The following is a 15,305-nucleotide window of genomic DNA, read 5'->3' on the forward strand; positions in this document are numbered from 1 at the left end:
CTCAGCCTGGCTGTCCCTGGTGCCCAGGACACAGCAGCTCCCTGCCCCTGCCAGGCTCCCAGCCACCCCATCCCCAGCTGGAACACAGCATGTTCCAGTTCATCTCGTCCACTACTGCAAACTCAAACTCTGGCCTCTCCTAGAGGTGTCAGAGGAAGGTGTAAAAATTCTTATAAATAATAATTATGGAAAAAAACTGCCCACAGGGAAAGGTTTTCCTCCACAAGTTGTGTCATTAGTGGTTGATTAAAGCCCTCAAGAGTGAAAGTTTATATCCCTTCTAAATTATTTTTTTTCCCCCATGAGGTAACTATGGCTCAAGATTATATATGAATCCTACTAATCTTCTGGCCCAAGGATAACTTTCAACAATGCATTTCATAGATTAATTACTCACTGTATAAACAAGTACCAGATGTATCTAAGTAAGGCAAAACAAGCCACTGGAAAGGAAAAATTTGGCTCTTCCCCTGTACAAAATCACAACTCTCTGCCTGGTTTCTTGTTTCTAGAGCTGCACAGCATTTCTTCCCACCTGAAAGGGACACAATCAAATAACACCAGACTCATAACAGTTCAGACACAAAGAAATCATGGTGCTGTGTCATAACCATAATTTGATATTATTAAATTCTAGCTGATATTCCTCCCCTCTTATTCTGAAGAACAAAGGATGTCTGAAGAAACCCAAAAGCCCACCTCTCTGGTAAATACGGCCTGATTTTTAACGTATAAATCTTCCTTGAGCCAAATTCAGTTTGTATCCATTGGCTTATACTTCTGTTGTAAAAAGCAAGCAGAAATAGTATCCAGGGCCTTCCTCTAAGTTTTGTCAACTTTTGAAAACCAAGTACTCTGCCAGGAAATATTTGAGAGAGTCCTGAGCTCTCAGAGTACAAGGAATGCTCTTGTAGAAAAAAAGACATGAGGGACTGCCAGGTCTCTTTTGCCCTGTCACCTTTACATGTTGTTCTGACTCATTGGAAAGGGCACAACCTCTCTCCATCATGCACTACTGTATTTTTTCAAGTGCCAGTCAAAGGGGAAGAATTTTAACAATAAAGGTATGGGCTGTTTCACCAAAAAATACCATTTTTTTTTCTTCGTCCTGAACCAAAATGAAGAGGGGTTTGCATTTACCAAAGTTTCCTTTAGGGTCATGAGCAAGAGCTTAGCTGTTTTACCAATCTGAGACACACATTAGTAAAGAGAAAGCACATGCCATTTCCCTGAAAGTATCTCAGTTTTAATTCCTTCCCACTCAAAAGCATAAGGAAAATAAATCTAATAAAGGGTATGTATAGGAATTGTCTGCTGTGGTCTTGGGAACATTTTTTAATATAGTTGTGTCTGCCTGGACTCAATATACAATGCAATGGAATCCAACTCCTGTAACTTTTAAATATCTCAAATATTTAAATTGTTTCCTTTCTGCTAGAGTTTAATTAACATAATGTTCTTCTGTAAAAGAGATGATTCTTACACATAGAACTCCCTTAAAGCAGATGGCAGTAATTGCTGCAACAAAGAGTTTGCTGGCAAAGCAGAGACAGAGCTGCCCCTCAGCCAGCAGGATCAGATATTAGCTCATGGGGCTTGCTCTCTGCAATGGAAAACATACCTTGCTGCAACAAGGCACAGGCTAATTTAAGAGGCTGCAATAACAGTTGCTGTACCACATCAGACAACTGAAAAGAATCCTGCTGGTAGTTCAAAAGGCCAGAAGTAAGAGTAGGTTTCATGGTTATCCTGTTTCTGGCAAATCTCTACCTGTGACACGACTATAATTTTCACCACATCAGACTTCTCTGTCACAACCAAAGTTTTATTCCTAATAAATGGGAAGAGGACATGGATTATAGGTTGGGGAAACTTCTGTTTACAAAACATGTTCATTCAGAGTTCTCAATATAAGGAAAAAATAGCCACATCTGCATGAAAAGCAAATTGACAGATTTAATCATATGTTTCCAAATCTGAACCCGGCATGAAGATTTTTTAAAAAGTAGTAACTTCTTATACCATGATTCCAAGTAAATACAGCAACCTCTGCATTACTGCTGGAACTGAACCTCCCACAGGGCTTAACTTTCTATGACCTTGTCCTGTGAACATCTCTGTAATATGGTGCATACTAAAAATAATACAATTATAGTTGCAAAGACTTACCTAAAATAGGAAAGCAGTTAAGAGACATTCTTTAAGCCCACTGTTACATGAAATGAACTGCAGTGGGAGCTTTTATACCCATCTGGTCAGCAAATATTAGTTAAGATGGAAAAATAACTTAAAAAAGAAACCCTTACAATTCGTAAGCTAAATAAAATTATAGATTCCAAAAAGAATTTAAAAGCATCTTATCACACAAACAACCAATAATATAATAGCTATTACCTCCTGCAAGGTTAATCAAAGGTCATGAAAAGAGCTGCCACTGATACAAGGGATGAGTTAATGTATGGAGAATGAGATGCTAAAACAAGAAAAAACTACCTGACTTAACTTAATTCTCTGTAAGAGTATCTATAGCTAACATGGCTACAACTTCTAAGGAAGATGCTATTTTATAACAGACCTTTTTGCATTTAATTGTGTCTTCACTAAAATGATTCACAGGTATTTTTTTAGACTGGTCTTAGAAATAGCAAATAAATGTATCATGCTAAAAACTTAAAAAAGTTTTTTGCATTAACCTGACATTAATCTAAAGTACAGTACAGTTGATCTTTAAGCTTCTCTCCCTTTTTTGTGAAGTTGGGGTTAACCAGGATGACTGTGGTACAGGTTATCTGCATTTGTAGTGCTCCTCCACAGTAAATCCCAGGCTTCACCCCACACCAGGACAAGGTGCCATCCATCAAGAATGTCAAGGATAATAATATCTGCTACTCACAGCAGGAATCTTGGGATCCTCAAGATGAACAATCATTGTTTACTTTACAGAATGAGGATTTTCCTACATTCTCCTTCACTGTTCCCATGTACCCACTGCTCCTTTGGGTATCTTGGCTGGTGTCAGAAACAACTGAGCAAGGCACAGGACACTGAGAGGGACAGCCCTGCCCCTGAGCCAGGGGGACACAGAGCTCAGCACAGGCTTTGGGAAACCAAAAGGCACCCATGGAAAGATAGGGTTACTCTCTTCACTAGGGAGGGACACAAGCTGCTCCAAACTCTCACTGAATGCAAGAAAAAAGTTATTGATTCTGAGTAACACATTGGAGAAGGTTGCCTAGAAAAGTGATAGAATCTGTTACTGGAAATATGGAATTCTCAACTTGACAGGATCCTGGATAACTTCTGGTACAGACCCTGATTTCAACACCAGTTTGGACCTTATGATTTTTCTAGTACTCCTTCTAGATAATTGCCTACATCATATAAATTTTGACCTGGAAAGTGAGCTTTATGTGATCTTTTCAAAGCACCTAAAAGCAGAATTTGTACCCAAGAAAGCTGGATTATAGTTCTGAAACGCTTTGATTGCACAGCTTCCCTCTCCATAGGACAAGCTCATAGATGGAGTGATCATATGGCCTGGAAAGACTCAATTATACACGAGATCTCTCATGCCTTTCAGCACCTCTGAGTTCCATCACAGTCACAAGCCATTAATCCTTTTATTGCTGTAGATGGCACAGTATGAGTTCTACTGAAGAAATAACAAAGAAACAAGCCAAGGCACCACTCATAAAGTACAATTTTAGTATCATCTGCTACGTCTTTCCAATATCTTTCAAAATAAATTAATTTGTTCAATATTCATGGTGACTATACCAGGATGTGTGCCATTTTTATGGAAGGAGCCACTGGTCCTGCATTCCCAAGCCATAAAATCCTGTCAGCACAACTAATGGATGTCAGATGAATAAGCTTAAAAGAGCAAACAAGGGCACTGTCAAAACCATGTCATCAACCCACAGGACTATTTGTAGTGATATTATACACTCCACTGCCTCCAGTCACAGCCCAGGATAATGAAAATCCATGTTCAGATCTTGCAAAAATTGACACAGCCTGGCTAATAACCCACCAGAATTCAGAATCCATACTGGATATTAAAAAGGCAGCTTTATTTTTTGTGCTTTGCTTTAGATGGAGATTAAACAAATTGAAGAGGTGAGCTTATCAGGTCATTATTTGTACATTACAGCTGTTCAGTCAGAGCTGGACAGACACTGCTTGCATGGCTTGTTGTCTGATTAAGAGGCAGAATAAGTCTCTGAGAGTCATAAAGGGGGGAGAGGGGAGAATGTGATTAAGGAAAAAACCAAAGGCTGATAGAGTAATTGAGTAGAAATAGTTGCACTTCTACACAAGCCACAGACACCACCTAAAACATCCTCAAGGAAGGAAACTGGATGAGCACATTACAGAGTTGAAGTGGGAATCAGAGCAGTGTCTGTCACTGTTCAGCATCAGAAACCTGGACTGAATCTTCCACCAGGGGAAGAACAAGCAGAGCAGAATGAAAGGTGAGATCCTGAAGCATTCAGATTAATAATGCAATTTTTCTGTTTGCAAAGCATTTCCTTGCCAAGCAAGAGTTTGGTTTACCTCTACCTTGGAAGCTGTGTTTCTGAAGCCAGCTGTGGCAGAACAGTGCAATGAACTGAAAGTATTGTTTACCTTGCATGCAGGAATGTTGGATTCTTTCAACTGAATTTCACGATGCAGAATTCAGTATTGGAGAAGATTATGCGTAATTTTAATATAAATATTTCATTTCTGAGAGAAAATTAATGAATAATTTGTTCCTTAAACTATAGGCTCAAAATACATCTTTTATTTATATATATATATATTTATATATTTACCATATTTCTTACTAGAATCATACATTATTTGATCAATATGGTATTCCCTGTTAGTAATTCACATTTGATCTCTGTAAGTCAATAATCAGCAATTACTTTATTTCCAAAAGGTTTCAAGTAGCAACTAACTAAAATGTTTTCGCTTTGAAAGAGTAAATGGTAAAAATTATTTGAAGCATCCCAAAAACAATGTTAGAAAAGGGTTCATCACTCTAACTTTCCTTAGTCAAAGAAAATCTAATTATTCTACACTGAGTTTTTTTAATGTTCCATTATATGCATACAAGCATAGCTTTAAGTACCCTGTTTTCAAAGTTAAGATCATTAGCAAGATGTAAAAGGGAATTTTTTTTTCAGTTAAAACCACCTGAATATCAGGGAGTAGCAGATAATTATAAATATGAATATTGCTAAGTATTCCTCTCAACTAATTTATATTTTCAGAAGCTTATTGACAAATGTCTGGTGACAGCGTAGAAACCTGTATCAATGGGAAGTACAGGGGCATTCAGAGAAGGGAAATAAAGCAAAAAGAATAAATGGATATTTTAAAGGGGAAACTTAGAGAATCTGAATTGCTAAAAAAGTACTGCTAATAGTTTTTATAGCTATGACTTTGAAGCTTGTAATTCTTTTAATGGTTCATCGACTCAATTCATCCAGGCAGTGATATTAGTAAAACCAATGAAAAATAGAAGTTCTGCTTGTAATTCTTCTGACAAAGATGTCTTAATGTTGTTACTACCACAGAAAGAGGGACATTTCAATTTAATAGTTTTAGAAGAAACTGTCACATTCCCTTCAAACATCACTGCTCTGCTGATGGCAAATCCTCTTGAAAACCATTGGCACTTAAGAAGAAACTATGGGAAGAACTTAATTTTAAGATCATGGTAGCATTATCTTCATTCTGCATTATAGAAGTACTTCAACACTATCTGTAATTTACTTATGTATTGTAGAAGAAATGCACTCTGTGTTATCTACATTTCTGTTTATTGTCGAACTGTATACCTTCTCGCTGTGTTTATGACCTGTGTATTGCCTAAAGACAAACATTCTAAACTAATTTCAAATCATCTTTCACTTGTGATACAGGTAACTGGCTTTTGATTTGGAGTGTCACCTTGTTGGCACACACAGCTCACAGCTGCCCTGAAAAATGCCTCTGCCACAAAGCCTCAAAGACTGCAGACTGCAAGAACAGAGGATTTACTGAAATTCCTGCCCGTTTACCCCCTGAAATTCAGATACTACAGTTGCAGAACAACCGTATCTGGAGAATCAACCAAAACGCATTCACTGCAACGCCGTTACTCAAAATCTTGGACTTGTCTAATAATTCTATCTCAAGTGTGGCACTTGGTGCTTTCCAAAAACTGAGGTATCTGCAGGTTTTAAACCTAACCAGAAATTTGATTCACTATATAGAAAACAAGACTTTCAGTTTCCTCCCACACCTAAAGGAACTGGACTTGTCATCCAACAGCATTATTCGATTGCCTGAGACATTTGGAAACAGCACAGGGAATATAACATTGCTCTCTGTGAAGCATAACAAACTTCAGAAAATGGAAAGAATTCTGCTGGAGTCACTTCCAAACCTGAAAGTGGTTCTCTTCAAAGATAATCCCTGGCAATGCAATTGTAATATCTTTGGCATGAAACTGTGGCTGGAGAGTTTTCTATACAGAGGTAAGGAATTTTTCTCATTACATAGAGTGTACATGAGAACATTTGAGCACAATCTAACTGATCTTCACTTCTACGAAATTTTAATTTAATTAAAAATTTACCCCACACTGTAGGTCACTTCCTCAAATAAACACTCTAAGCTATATTCTCATGCATAGGTCAGAATGCTTTTGTAAATACAGGTGGCAAGCTAGAATCAGAGAGGGACTTTGTATTAGTGCCCAGAGAAAGAGCAAGGATGTACACATACCCATAGAGCAGGCACAGGTGTGTTCTGTAGTGTGTCAATTCAGATATAGACATTTCTAAATACAAAACAAGTAAACTTGTGCACATACACTTGTTTTAATTGTACCAAAATATTTTTGCTGGAAAACAACCTACTGTTTTAAGGCTTTTTACCTGTTGCATGATGGCAAACATCAAGACAGATATCAGTACTGAGCAAACTTTAGAGAACGCAGGATTCTACTTTTTCTATCAATTATGACTTAGTGGTTCTTTAATATTTTATGAATACCTAGTATCACTTCCTAATTTGTTGTTAACCAGAAGAGGAACTCAATTCATTGGCAATTTCCTGACAGAAATATGCCAAGGCATCACACAGGGAAAAGTGAAGTTTATAAATAGTAGTGACAGTATTTTGGTCACACCTGCTTTGAAATAGATTCATGAGTTATCCTGTGAAAAAGATAACATGATTTAATTCTAACGGAATTATGTGTAAGAAGAAATTAATTTATTTCTCCCAGGAGGTATGTTCAGACTGAGAATTCAGAACAGCAGGGCAATTTTCTTTTTTCTAAATCAGGCTTTGATGTTTGCATGTACCCAAAGCTCTGATTGCCTGTCTCTGTACCAGAGTGGTGTGGAGCTTGTTGCAGCACAGGAGATGTGGAGGTGGCCCCTGTGGCTGACACTGAGGGATTGCCTTTTGCAGGGACCAGAGCTCTGCAGGCCAGCTGGAAACCCATCCTGGCCTTGCAGGGACACAATTACTACTGCAATGGTCTTCCAGTGAGGTAATTTTTAGAAAAGACAAAAGGTTAAATTCCTCTCAGCAATAAAATCTGCATATTTTGAATAGATAAAATATTACTTTATCACAGGGCTTTAGTCTATTATGCTGGAAATTCAGCAGGGATTGACTTCTATGTGCAGAAGAATGAAATGATCCAAGATAAATGCATCAGATTACCTTAATTACTCTGCCAGCAGTATAAATATTATCATTTATTTCAGAAAACAATGTTGTCTAGAAATTCAGTGATGTTCTTCCATCTTTCTGAACACTGTACAGATTAATTAAACGAAGTGACATGGAACTTACAAATTAATTTTAGCAACAAGCTTTAAGGGAAGCCCAAGTGTTATGTTCTCTTCTGTGTTTGTATTTCCCTAAAATTATTTGTCTGAATCACATAAAGAAAAATTAGTTACATTACACAATAACATTTCCCACTACTTATATGACACTCATGGGATGAAACTTCACAGGGGCTCTGCAGATATTTCTTGTATGTCATAACAAAGCAAAGTCCAGAATATTTGAGTATTTTTTAGCTAAATCCATCCTGGGCAATTGACATTTCATGTACACTCACAGGAAATTATAGAGAATGCTTCAGTTCAGGAGGAACACCAGGGTTCTATTCCAAGCACACATATTTAGTTACTTAAAACCATGAAAGGATAAGAGTTGAAGGATTTGGAGGTTAATCTTTATCCATATTCAATCTAACACATAGAAGATGTCTGGAACCATGCTTTGGGTTTCACCATTAAAGACCAAGAGACCTGCTATGCTCAAATCTGCCCTGGAATATCAACATTATTTGTGGAGTAGTCTCCAGACTTCAGTTTGGCTCCATCTGTATTCACTACTTTCAGGATGAAAATTTCTGTGCCTGGCTTTAGCTGAAAGGTGAATTATTTTGGCTAGAGAAGAGAAAGAAAATTCAGTTGATTTGATTAGTTAATTTTTAAAAAATATGTCAAGATTGATTTTGGCCTTGTGGATCCTTGACACACCACACCCCTAAAGCCCTGTGCTCTGACTGGGCTATGTTTGGTGTATTCTTCTCTACACACTGAGGAACAACCACATAATTTACCAGGACTGTGGATTCCTAATTCTCTCCCCATTGTACTAACAACCTCCTTGGGGAAGCTGGCTCTAAGCAATCATGAAATTTAGCATTTGAGCAGGGTAATAGATTGATTAAACTCAACTCCTTTATACCTGTGTATATTTTCTTACCACAAGTCTTGCTTCAAAAAATCCCTCATGGGTAAATAAAACTTAGTGAACTTTCTCTTTGCCCTGTTACAGTTAACACATGATGTCAGAACAATGACAATTGAATGCAATATTTCAATTAAGTAGGAAATATTTTCTAAATGCTTTGTTTCCATTTTGCACCATAAAAATTAGCAGTGGTCAGAAGTTGAACAAACCAAATTTGCAGTTACCTCTTTGTTTATCTATGACAGTTCTTATTTTTCTATCACTATGGGGTTTTTTACACTTACATCCATAAAAACACAGATAACCTAATTCCTGATGACCTCTTCTTGAAAACACTCTCTTATGTGAGTTTTGAAGTGTAATAATCTCACCACTGACCTGATTGAACAAAAGCCTTTAAAACATACTATAAGTCTTTAAAAGCAGGAAGTTGAAACTGATGATAAATTTACCACAGGTTCATGTTCATTTTACATTAAGGTGATTCAGCAGCTGTCAGCTGTAACCACATTTCTCTTCACAGAGAAAAGCAAGGCACAATTCTTCCTAAGAATATTTTTTCTGGGTTTCACATTCTCTGAACCTCAGAAAAAGTGAAAAACAATTCTTATCATTTGCTCTGCCTGTGTTTGTGCAGGAGTAGAATGCAACATGGAGACTGTTTACCCAAAAAAGTGATGGCATTTTGTTTCCTTGATGTTTTGTTTTTCTATCAAGGCCAAGTGTGTGTGTGTGTCGGGACTGTTGGCCGACAGTCACAAGATTCTGTGCAGTTGTGTGCAGAGTTGAGTGCTTGGCAGATTCAGTTTAGATGTAATGTAACATAGTGTAATGTAATATAGAATAATATAGTATAATATAGTAATTAATTAGCCTTTTTATAAGATGGAATCCTCCCCATTTTGCAGGGAGGAGGGGGTGGTCCTGATTCAATAGTCAAATATCGAGACCATTGTTTGTTGTTTCAGGAGGAATCAGCGATGGCATCATCTGCTCAGCGCCAGGCGTTCGGAAGGGGAAGGATCTCCTCAAGGTTCCCTATGAGCTCTTTGGGGCCTGTGCTCTGAGGGCAGCCCCCATGCCTCCCGCCAGCAGCCATCAGTGGCCCGGCTCGGAGCAGCGGGCCTGGCCCAAGCACGGCCCTCATGGCGAGCCGGGCGATGGCGGCCGCGGCGGCTGCGAGCCCAAGGCCCGGCCCAGGCCCGTCAGCCTGCGGCACGCCATCGCCACCGTGGTGATCACGGGCGTGGTGTGCGGCGTGGTGTGCCTGATGATGCTGGCAGCCGCCGTCTATGGCTGTGCCTACGCCGCCATCACCGCCCGGTACCACAAGGAGCACCTAGGCCCTGTCAGGCAGCACGGGACACCTGAGGAGAAAGAGCCCTTTGAGAGCTCCATGGCTTGAGGTGCCTCTGTCTGTGGATTATTGAAAATAAAGGCCTCGCTGCAGTTGAAAAGCATGGAATCTCAATAGCATTGTTTTAATACTAATTACTGGGGTTATTTTCTATCTTTTTTTTTTGTTCTCATACATTTAAAAATTGTAAATATATATATTGTTTGGAGTATCCACTAAGACTTCATATAGAACAACAGAATGTGTTTACTTTTTGTGCGTATATTCCAAAGTCACTATTTAGGGCTGAGTGTTTGAGATCACAAAATATTGATATAGCGAGATTAAAGTATTTCACCATCCTTTTCTAACTCTTGATGCAGTATTATACCAAAACATGACCTATGATACACATACAGTCAGTGACTGACAGGAGTGATGTTCTCCAAAGAAAAACAGAAAACAGCCATCTAACTTAGTTCGATTAGTTACATTTTTACTACCTTAGAGAGTACAAATTACTATTCAATTCAAGATGTATACGATTGAAAAGCAGTTTTCAAACCTGCTACTCTCTGCACTGCCACTGATAACAGAAATGTGTTAAAAGCACTTCCAAAAATATGTTTTCAACTTTCCAGTTTGCCCCAGAAAGCAGCAAATAAACCTTACATTCATTTCCTAGCTTAGAAAATAGGAAGCACCTTGTTAACTATTGCATATAATTTTTTAATTACTTAGTAGGGAAGAAAGAAGGGAGCTGGGAAAATGCTGAAGGAAGAAATGCTAAAAGAAGTGCTTTGGATACAAGCCCCAAAAGGAGTAGACAGAGCATACCTGAAGACACTGCCTGATATCCTGCTGGCTTACAGGCTTGCTACAGACTTTTCTGAAGCCATTTATTCCCAAATCCTCACACAAGTGCTCCATTTTGCAAATGCCATGCTGCAGATGCAGCTCCCACCACAGTGCTGCCCTTCAGCAGGAGGATAATGTAGCTGCATGTTTACACGTCCTCCCTCTCAGAGGGAACATTCAGCTGGATTCACTCAAGGCTCCATCCTTGCTCTCTGCAGAGCTCTTTTGCCATCAGAGGAAATCAGAGCCAAAACTATTTGAATATCATAGGTTTAGAATTCCACAAATATTTTGTGTGTGCAGCGGTAGTTATTTTAATGGTTCACAGAAATTATTTTAAGGCAATCAAGATAGATCAGGAACTCCATTCACCTTTTCCAAGACTGGATAAAATACATTTTAGGCTATTTGTGACAGACATCTCAAGCATCCCCTAACTGTCCTCAGTGACAGGGATAAAGAGCTGTCCAGGTAGCCAATGCAGAAATCAGCATTTTTTATAGTATGGAGGAAAAAGGCCATGGAACAATCTGCAATGAGGGCAAGGGGAAGCTGTGTTGTGGCATTTGGAGATCTGCCCTCTCCTTCCAACAGACAGATTCTGAGACCAAGCTCTGTAGCTGTCCCAGGAACAGCCTCGACTGAGTAATGGGCTCTGTGGCAGGAGTCATGTAACCCTTGCTCTTATCTACTTTGTAATAATTGCAACCTAAATATTAAAGCTCATTCCTACATCTGCGTTACTTTCATGTCCAGAGAAAATTAAGTATCTCAGTCTTAATCTAAATCTAGCAGATATTGAAAACAATCAATTACTGTCTGTCATTTCTTTCCTTTTTTTTTTTTAACTGCTAAGTACTTCATATCATTATTAGGCTGTGTTCATTCTTCTCTGTCCTGAACTAAATAAACTGAGCCGCTTCAAATTTTTCCTGCAAGATCACATTCTCCTTTTTTTAACTCCTGCATTCCCTAGAGCATTGTCAGCTCTTTTACATTTTGTTCAAAATGTGGTACCCTAGACTGGGAACATTGCTTCAGCTGAGGCATCATCAGCACAACATTTTTAGAATATTTATATTTTTTACAATATCCTAATATGTATAATATTTGTATTAAGGCTCTTTAATCTGATCTCTTGATGTTTACTATTTTTTCTTGTAAATATTTGGTAAAGCTTAACGAATAATCTAATCTACTTTCAGAACTAAGTAATTTAAATATGTAAATCCACATTTTTTTACTCTTTTATCCATTTACTGCCACAGCAATTTGCAAAGCAAAACACAGTTTTTCAGATACAGAAGACAGAAATAAGACAGGATTGGAGCTTATTGCCCATTGGCCCAAAAATGAGTTTGGGGCCATGCCAAATCACTGTTTTTCCACAGTGACAACCTAAAATGAGCACAGTTGTACTCAAAGTGTAGATCCTGAGATGAAAGCTAATAAACTTCCAACTCCAGAGAGATTTCACCCTCAGTGTTTCTAACAGGCTCAGACACAGCAGCGCTGCTTCCATCACAAATCACTTCACACTTCTGATATTTTCAAGCAAAAGAAAAGCAAGAATTGACTTGAAATTTCCTAGCCAAGAATAACCCAGAACATTTTTCTAGTCCTTAAAAAAATCAGATCTAGCACCAAAAACCTTTCACACTTTCCTCATTGTATCATCATTCATATATTTAAAAAAAAGAAAAAAGAAGAAGAAGGAAAAAAGAAAATGAGGGAGAGTCAATGAAAGGCACAACGACATTTAAAGAAACTCATTCTGAGTCACACTGAAGAGGCTTTGGGGATTTTACAAGGCTGTAAATTGATAGGGAGTTCTGCCAGAAAGCAAAGTATTAAGTATTTCCATTAGTTCCCTCTGCTGTGGGAACAGAGCGAGCCAATCCATGCAAAATCTGATTCCATACTTTCTAAAATGCTGTTTCCCAAAGGAAAAACAAAAAAAAACACCTCTCAAAACAAATAAACAAACAAAAAGGAAAAAAATCACAGGGAAATTTTTCATTTAATGTTAATAAGCCTGTATATTATAGTTACCATGGTAAAAGTGTTTGTAATTAAGAAATCCAGTAATTTCTAATGATAAGGTAATAGTAGAAAATGAACAGAGAGAAGTACTGATTCAGTTATTTAATAAAAGTAAAATATTTATTTTTCAGTAGAGGAAATAGAATTTTCATCTACTGATAAACAGAGATAGAAGCCACAATTTGTTGTTGATAAAAATTATTGACTACAAAAGTGGAAGACTGAATATAGGGAATCCTCACACAGAACTGCCCTTAATTTATAAAGCTTAGCAATGGACATCTGCCACTGAAATTATTTGTCTGCACAGATTTATTTTTTCAGATAAAGGATCCTGAGAAAGCTTTGTTGTCTTTCCAGCAATCTCATGAGAGTATTATAGTAAGCACAGTATTTTTTTCTAATCTCTGTGAAAAACACTTTTCCTCAAAGTCAACAAAATATCAGGACATGCTACTCTGCGAGGCATTTGCAAAGGCAGGGAAAACACACATATTGTTGCATTCCTGCCTTTCATATAAAGGCTCATTATATTGCTTTGTTTACAGAAAAATGTTCTAAAATTTCAATTGAAGATTATAATACCTCCATGCTCTTTACAGAAAATGACCAATAGCATCTATATTGAAAGACACAAGTTTAAACTGAAACATAATTGCTTGCCATATTTGTCTTTCCATTGAGAGCTTGCAAAAAGTCAATCAAAATTCAGCTTCATTATTCTCTAGTAATACAATGTCCAAAGAAAATCTGGATCTCTCTTCTTGAATATCAAAGTAGCACATTTAATGTAGCACATAGCTTAAAGTAGCACATAGCTTATCTCTGCTTAATAATTAACAGGAAAATAACAACCATTACAATAATCTAACCGTGCTGCCCAAGAGACAAGGACACACAGGCTTTAGTCAAACATCCAAGAAGGATGCCTACTTTTACAACTTGGGTCTTTTAATTTGGCCAAAAGTGGCATTAGCAACCACAATCTTCAGTTTTGGTATGTCCTGAAATGTGGCTGCATGTTCCCCAGATCGCAGGGAAAAAAGGCAGCAACAGCAGCACAGTAAACCACAGCAGGGGAGAAGGTGTAGGAATCAGAAGCCCACAATAGACAAACCAAAGATACAAACTTGACACCTCTCTCCTCTCTCAGTGGAAGCTGTGGTTTTGCTCTCTCATACTGATTGCAAAGGGATCCCTTCACGTTTAAGGGATATGGACACTACGCGCTCAACTTTTTTGCAAATCCTCATTTCAAGATAAAACACATGAGAAAAACCACTGTTAATGTTTGGAAATATAGTCCACTGAGGGGAAAATAAATTAATCAGTTCTCAATACTTAAAATTATAGCAATGTATTCATATTTATGATTGCAGCTTCAACCTTGTGCAGCATTATTTGAAGTTATTATCCAAAGGACCCACCAGCTCATCTGTCCTTGTTCTGTTTGATCTGCAATCAGGGATTTATTTTGCTGGCAGCAGAATTCTTTAGCAAAATGCCCCTAGAGTCTGGTTGCTGTTAGATCACAAGGATCTTCTTCCTCCACAAATTATGTATAGCTGAAACCCAGCTGACCAACAAACCCCAACAGCAAAGCAGAAGTGCAGAAGAAAAGAGCAGATGCTCTATGCCATTCACTGTACATATTAATTGGGATATATCTGTCAAAGAGTTGGATTCCCTAAGAACAATTGCTGAGAAAAGCCCAAGAATTAGATAAATACAGGTTAAATTCTCAAATTAACACTAGCAGAGAACTGCCTCAAAAAAGCAGAAGCACTATTAAACTATTCCACACACTGATTCTGTGTGGTGAAACGAACTGAGAACAAATGCAAACAAATGTAAATGTCTGAAATGTGAAATGTCACTAACTTCAGCTTCCCTGTTCAGCCCATGGAAAGGGACAGGACTTCACTACATGCTCCAAAGCATCCAGCAGAGGAGTTCACCTCTCTCCACACTCCTCCTCCAAACCCTCTTCCCCAAGCAATTTATCCCAACATGTGAGCTGCTTAATGTTAGGCTGTACAAATACACAGCTCAGTTTTCCTAAAGCTGGAAACATTAGTCTGTATACCAATATTAGATTTATGGATGCAAAAACAATATCCAAAATGAACAAGAAACTCTGGAAAAACATGAAGTCGTGGTTTTCACCAAAACATGAAAAACATTTTGAGGGATTTGCTAAATGCTACTGCTGAATATTATATTCTGTGGCTTATAATGGGGAGTAAAAGTTAGATAAATCACTCTCCTGCCTGACAAGGAAAGCATCTATTTTAGAATGCCTCAA

General features: G+C 38.0%; 2 protein-coding genes across 2 annotated transcripts in view; one reads left to right on the forward strand and one right to left on the reverse strand.

Moving 5' to 3' along the window:
* The window catches only part of CACNA2D3 (calcium voltage-gated channel auxiliary subunit alpha2delta 3), a 383,158-nt gene that overhangs the window by 58,522 nt on the left and 309,331 nt on the right, over positions 1-15,305 (reverse strand). The gene's annotated exons all lie outside the window — the stretch shown is intronic.
* LRTM1 (leucine rich repeats and transmembrane domains 1) lies at positions 4,672-10,168 on the forward strand. Its single transcript, XM_059479946.1, has 3 exons — positions 4,672-4,702; positions 5,916-6,512; positions 9,732-10,168. The coding sequence occupies exons 1-3, from the start codon at positions 4,672-4,674 to the stop codon at positions 10,166-10,168; spliced, it is 1,065 nt and encodes a 354-aa protein (XP_059335929.1).

Source organism: Ammospiza nelsoni, chromosome 11 (genome assembly GCF_027579445.1).
Source record: "Ammospiza nelsoni isolate bAmmNel1 chromosome 11, bAmmNel1.pri, whole genome shotgun sequence".
Taxonomy (NCBI): Eukaryota; Metazoa; Chordata; class Aves; order Passeriformes; family Passerellidae; genus Ammospiza; species Ammospiza nelsoni.

What these genes read in the sequence shown, in the direction of transcription:
- LRTM1 (XM_059479946.1), top strand. Translation starts at nt 4,672, where the DNA reads ATGCAGAATTCAGTATTGGAGAAGATTATGC. An exon ending in AGTATTGGAGAAGATTATGC is followed by an intron (nt 4,703 to 5,915) that starts GTAATTTTAATA and finishes CTTGTGATACAG; the next exon opens with GTAACTGGCTTTTGATTTGG. An exon ending in GGAGAGTTTTCTATACAGAG is followed by an intron (nt 6,513 to 9,731) that starts GTAAGGAATTTT and finishes TTGTTGTTTCAG; the next exon opens with GAGGAATCAGCGATGGCATC.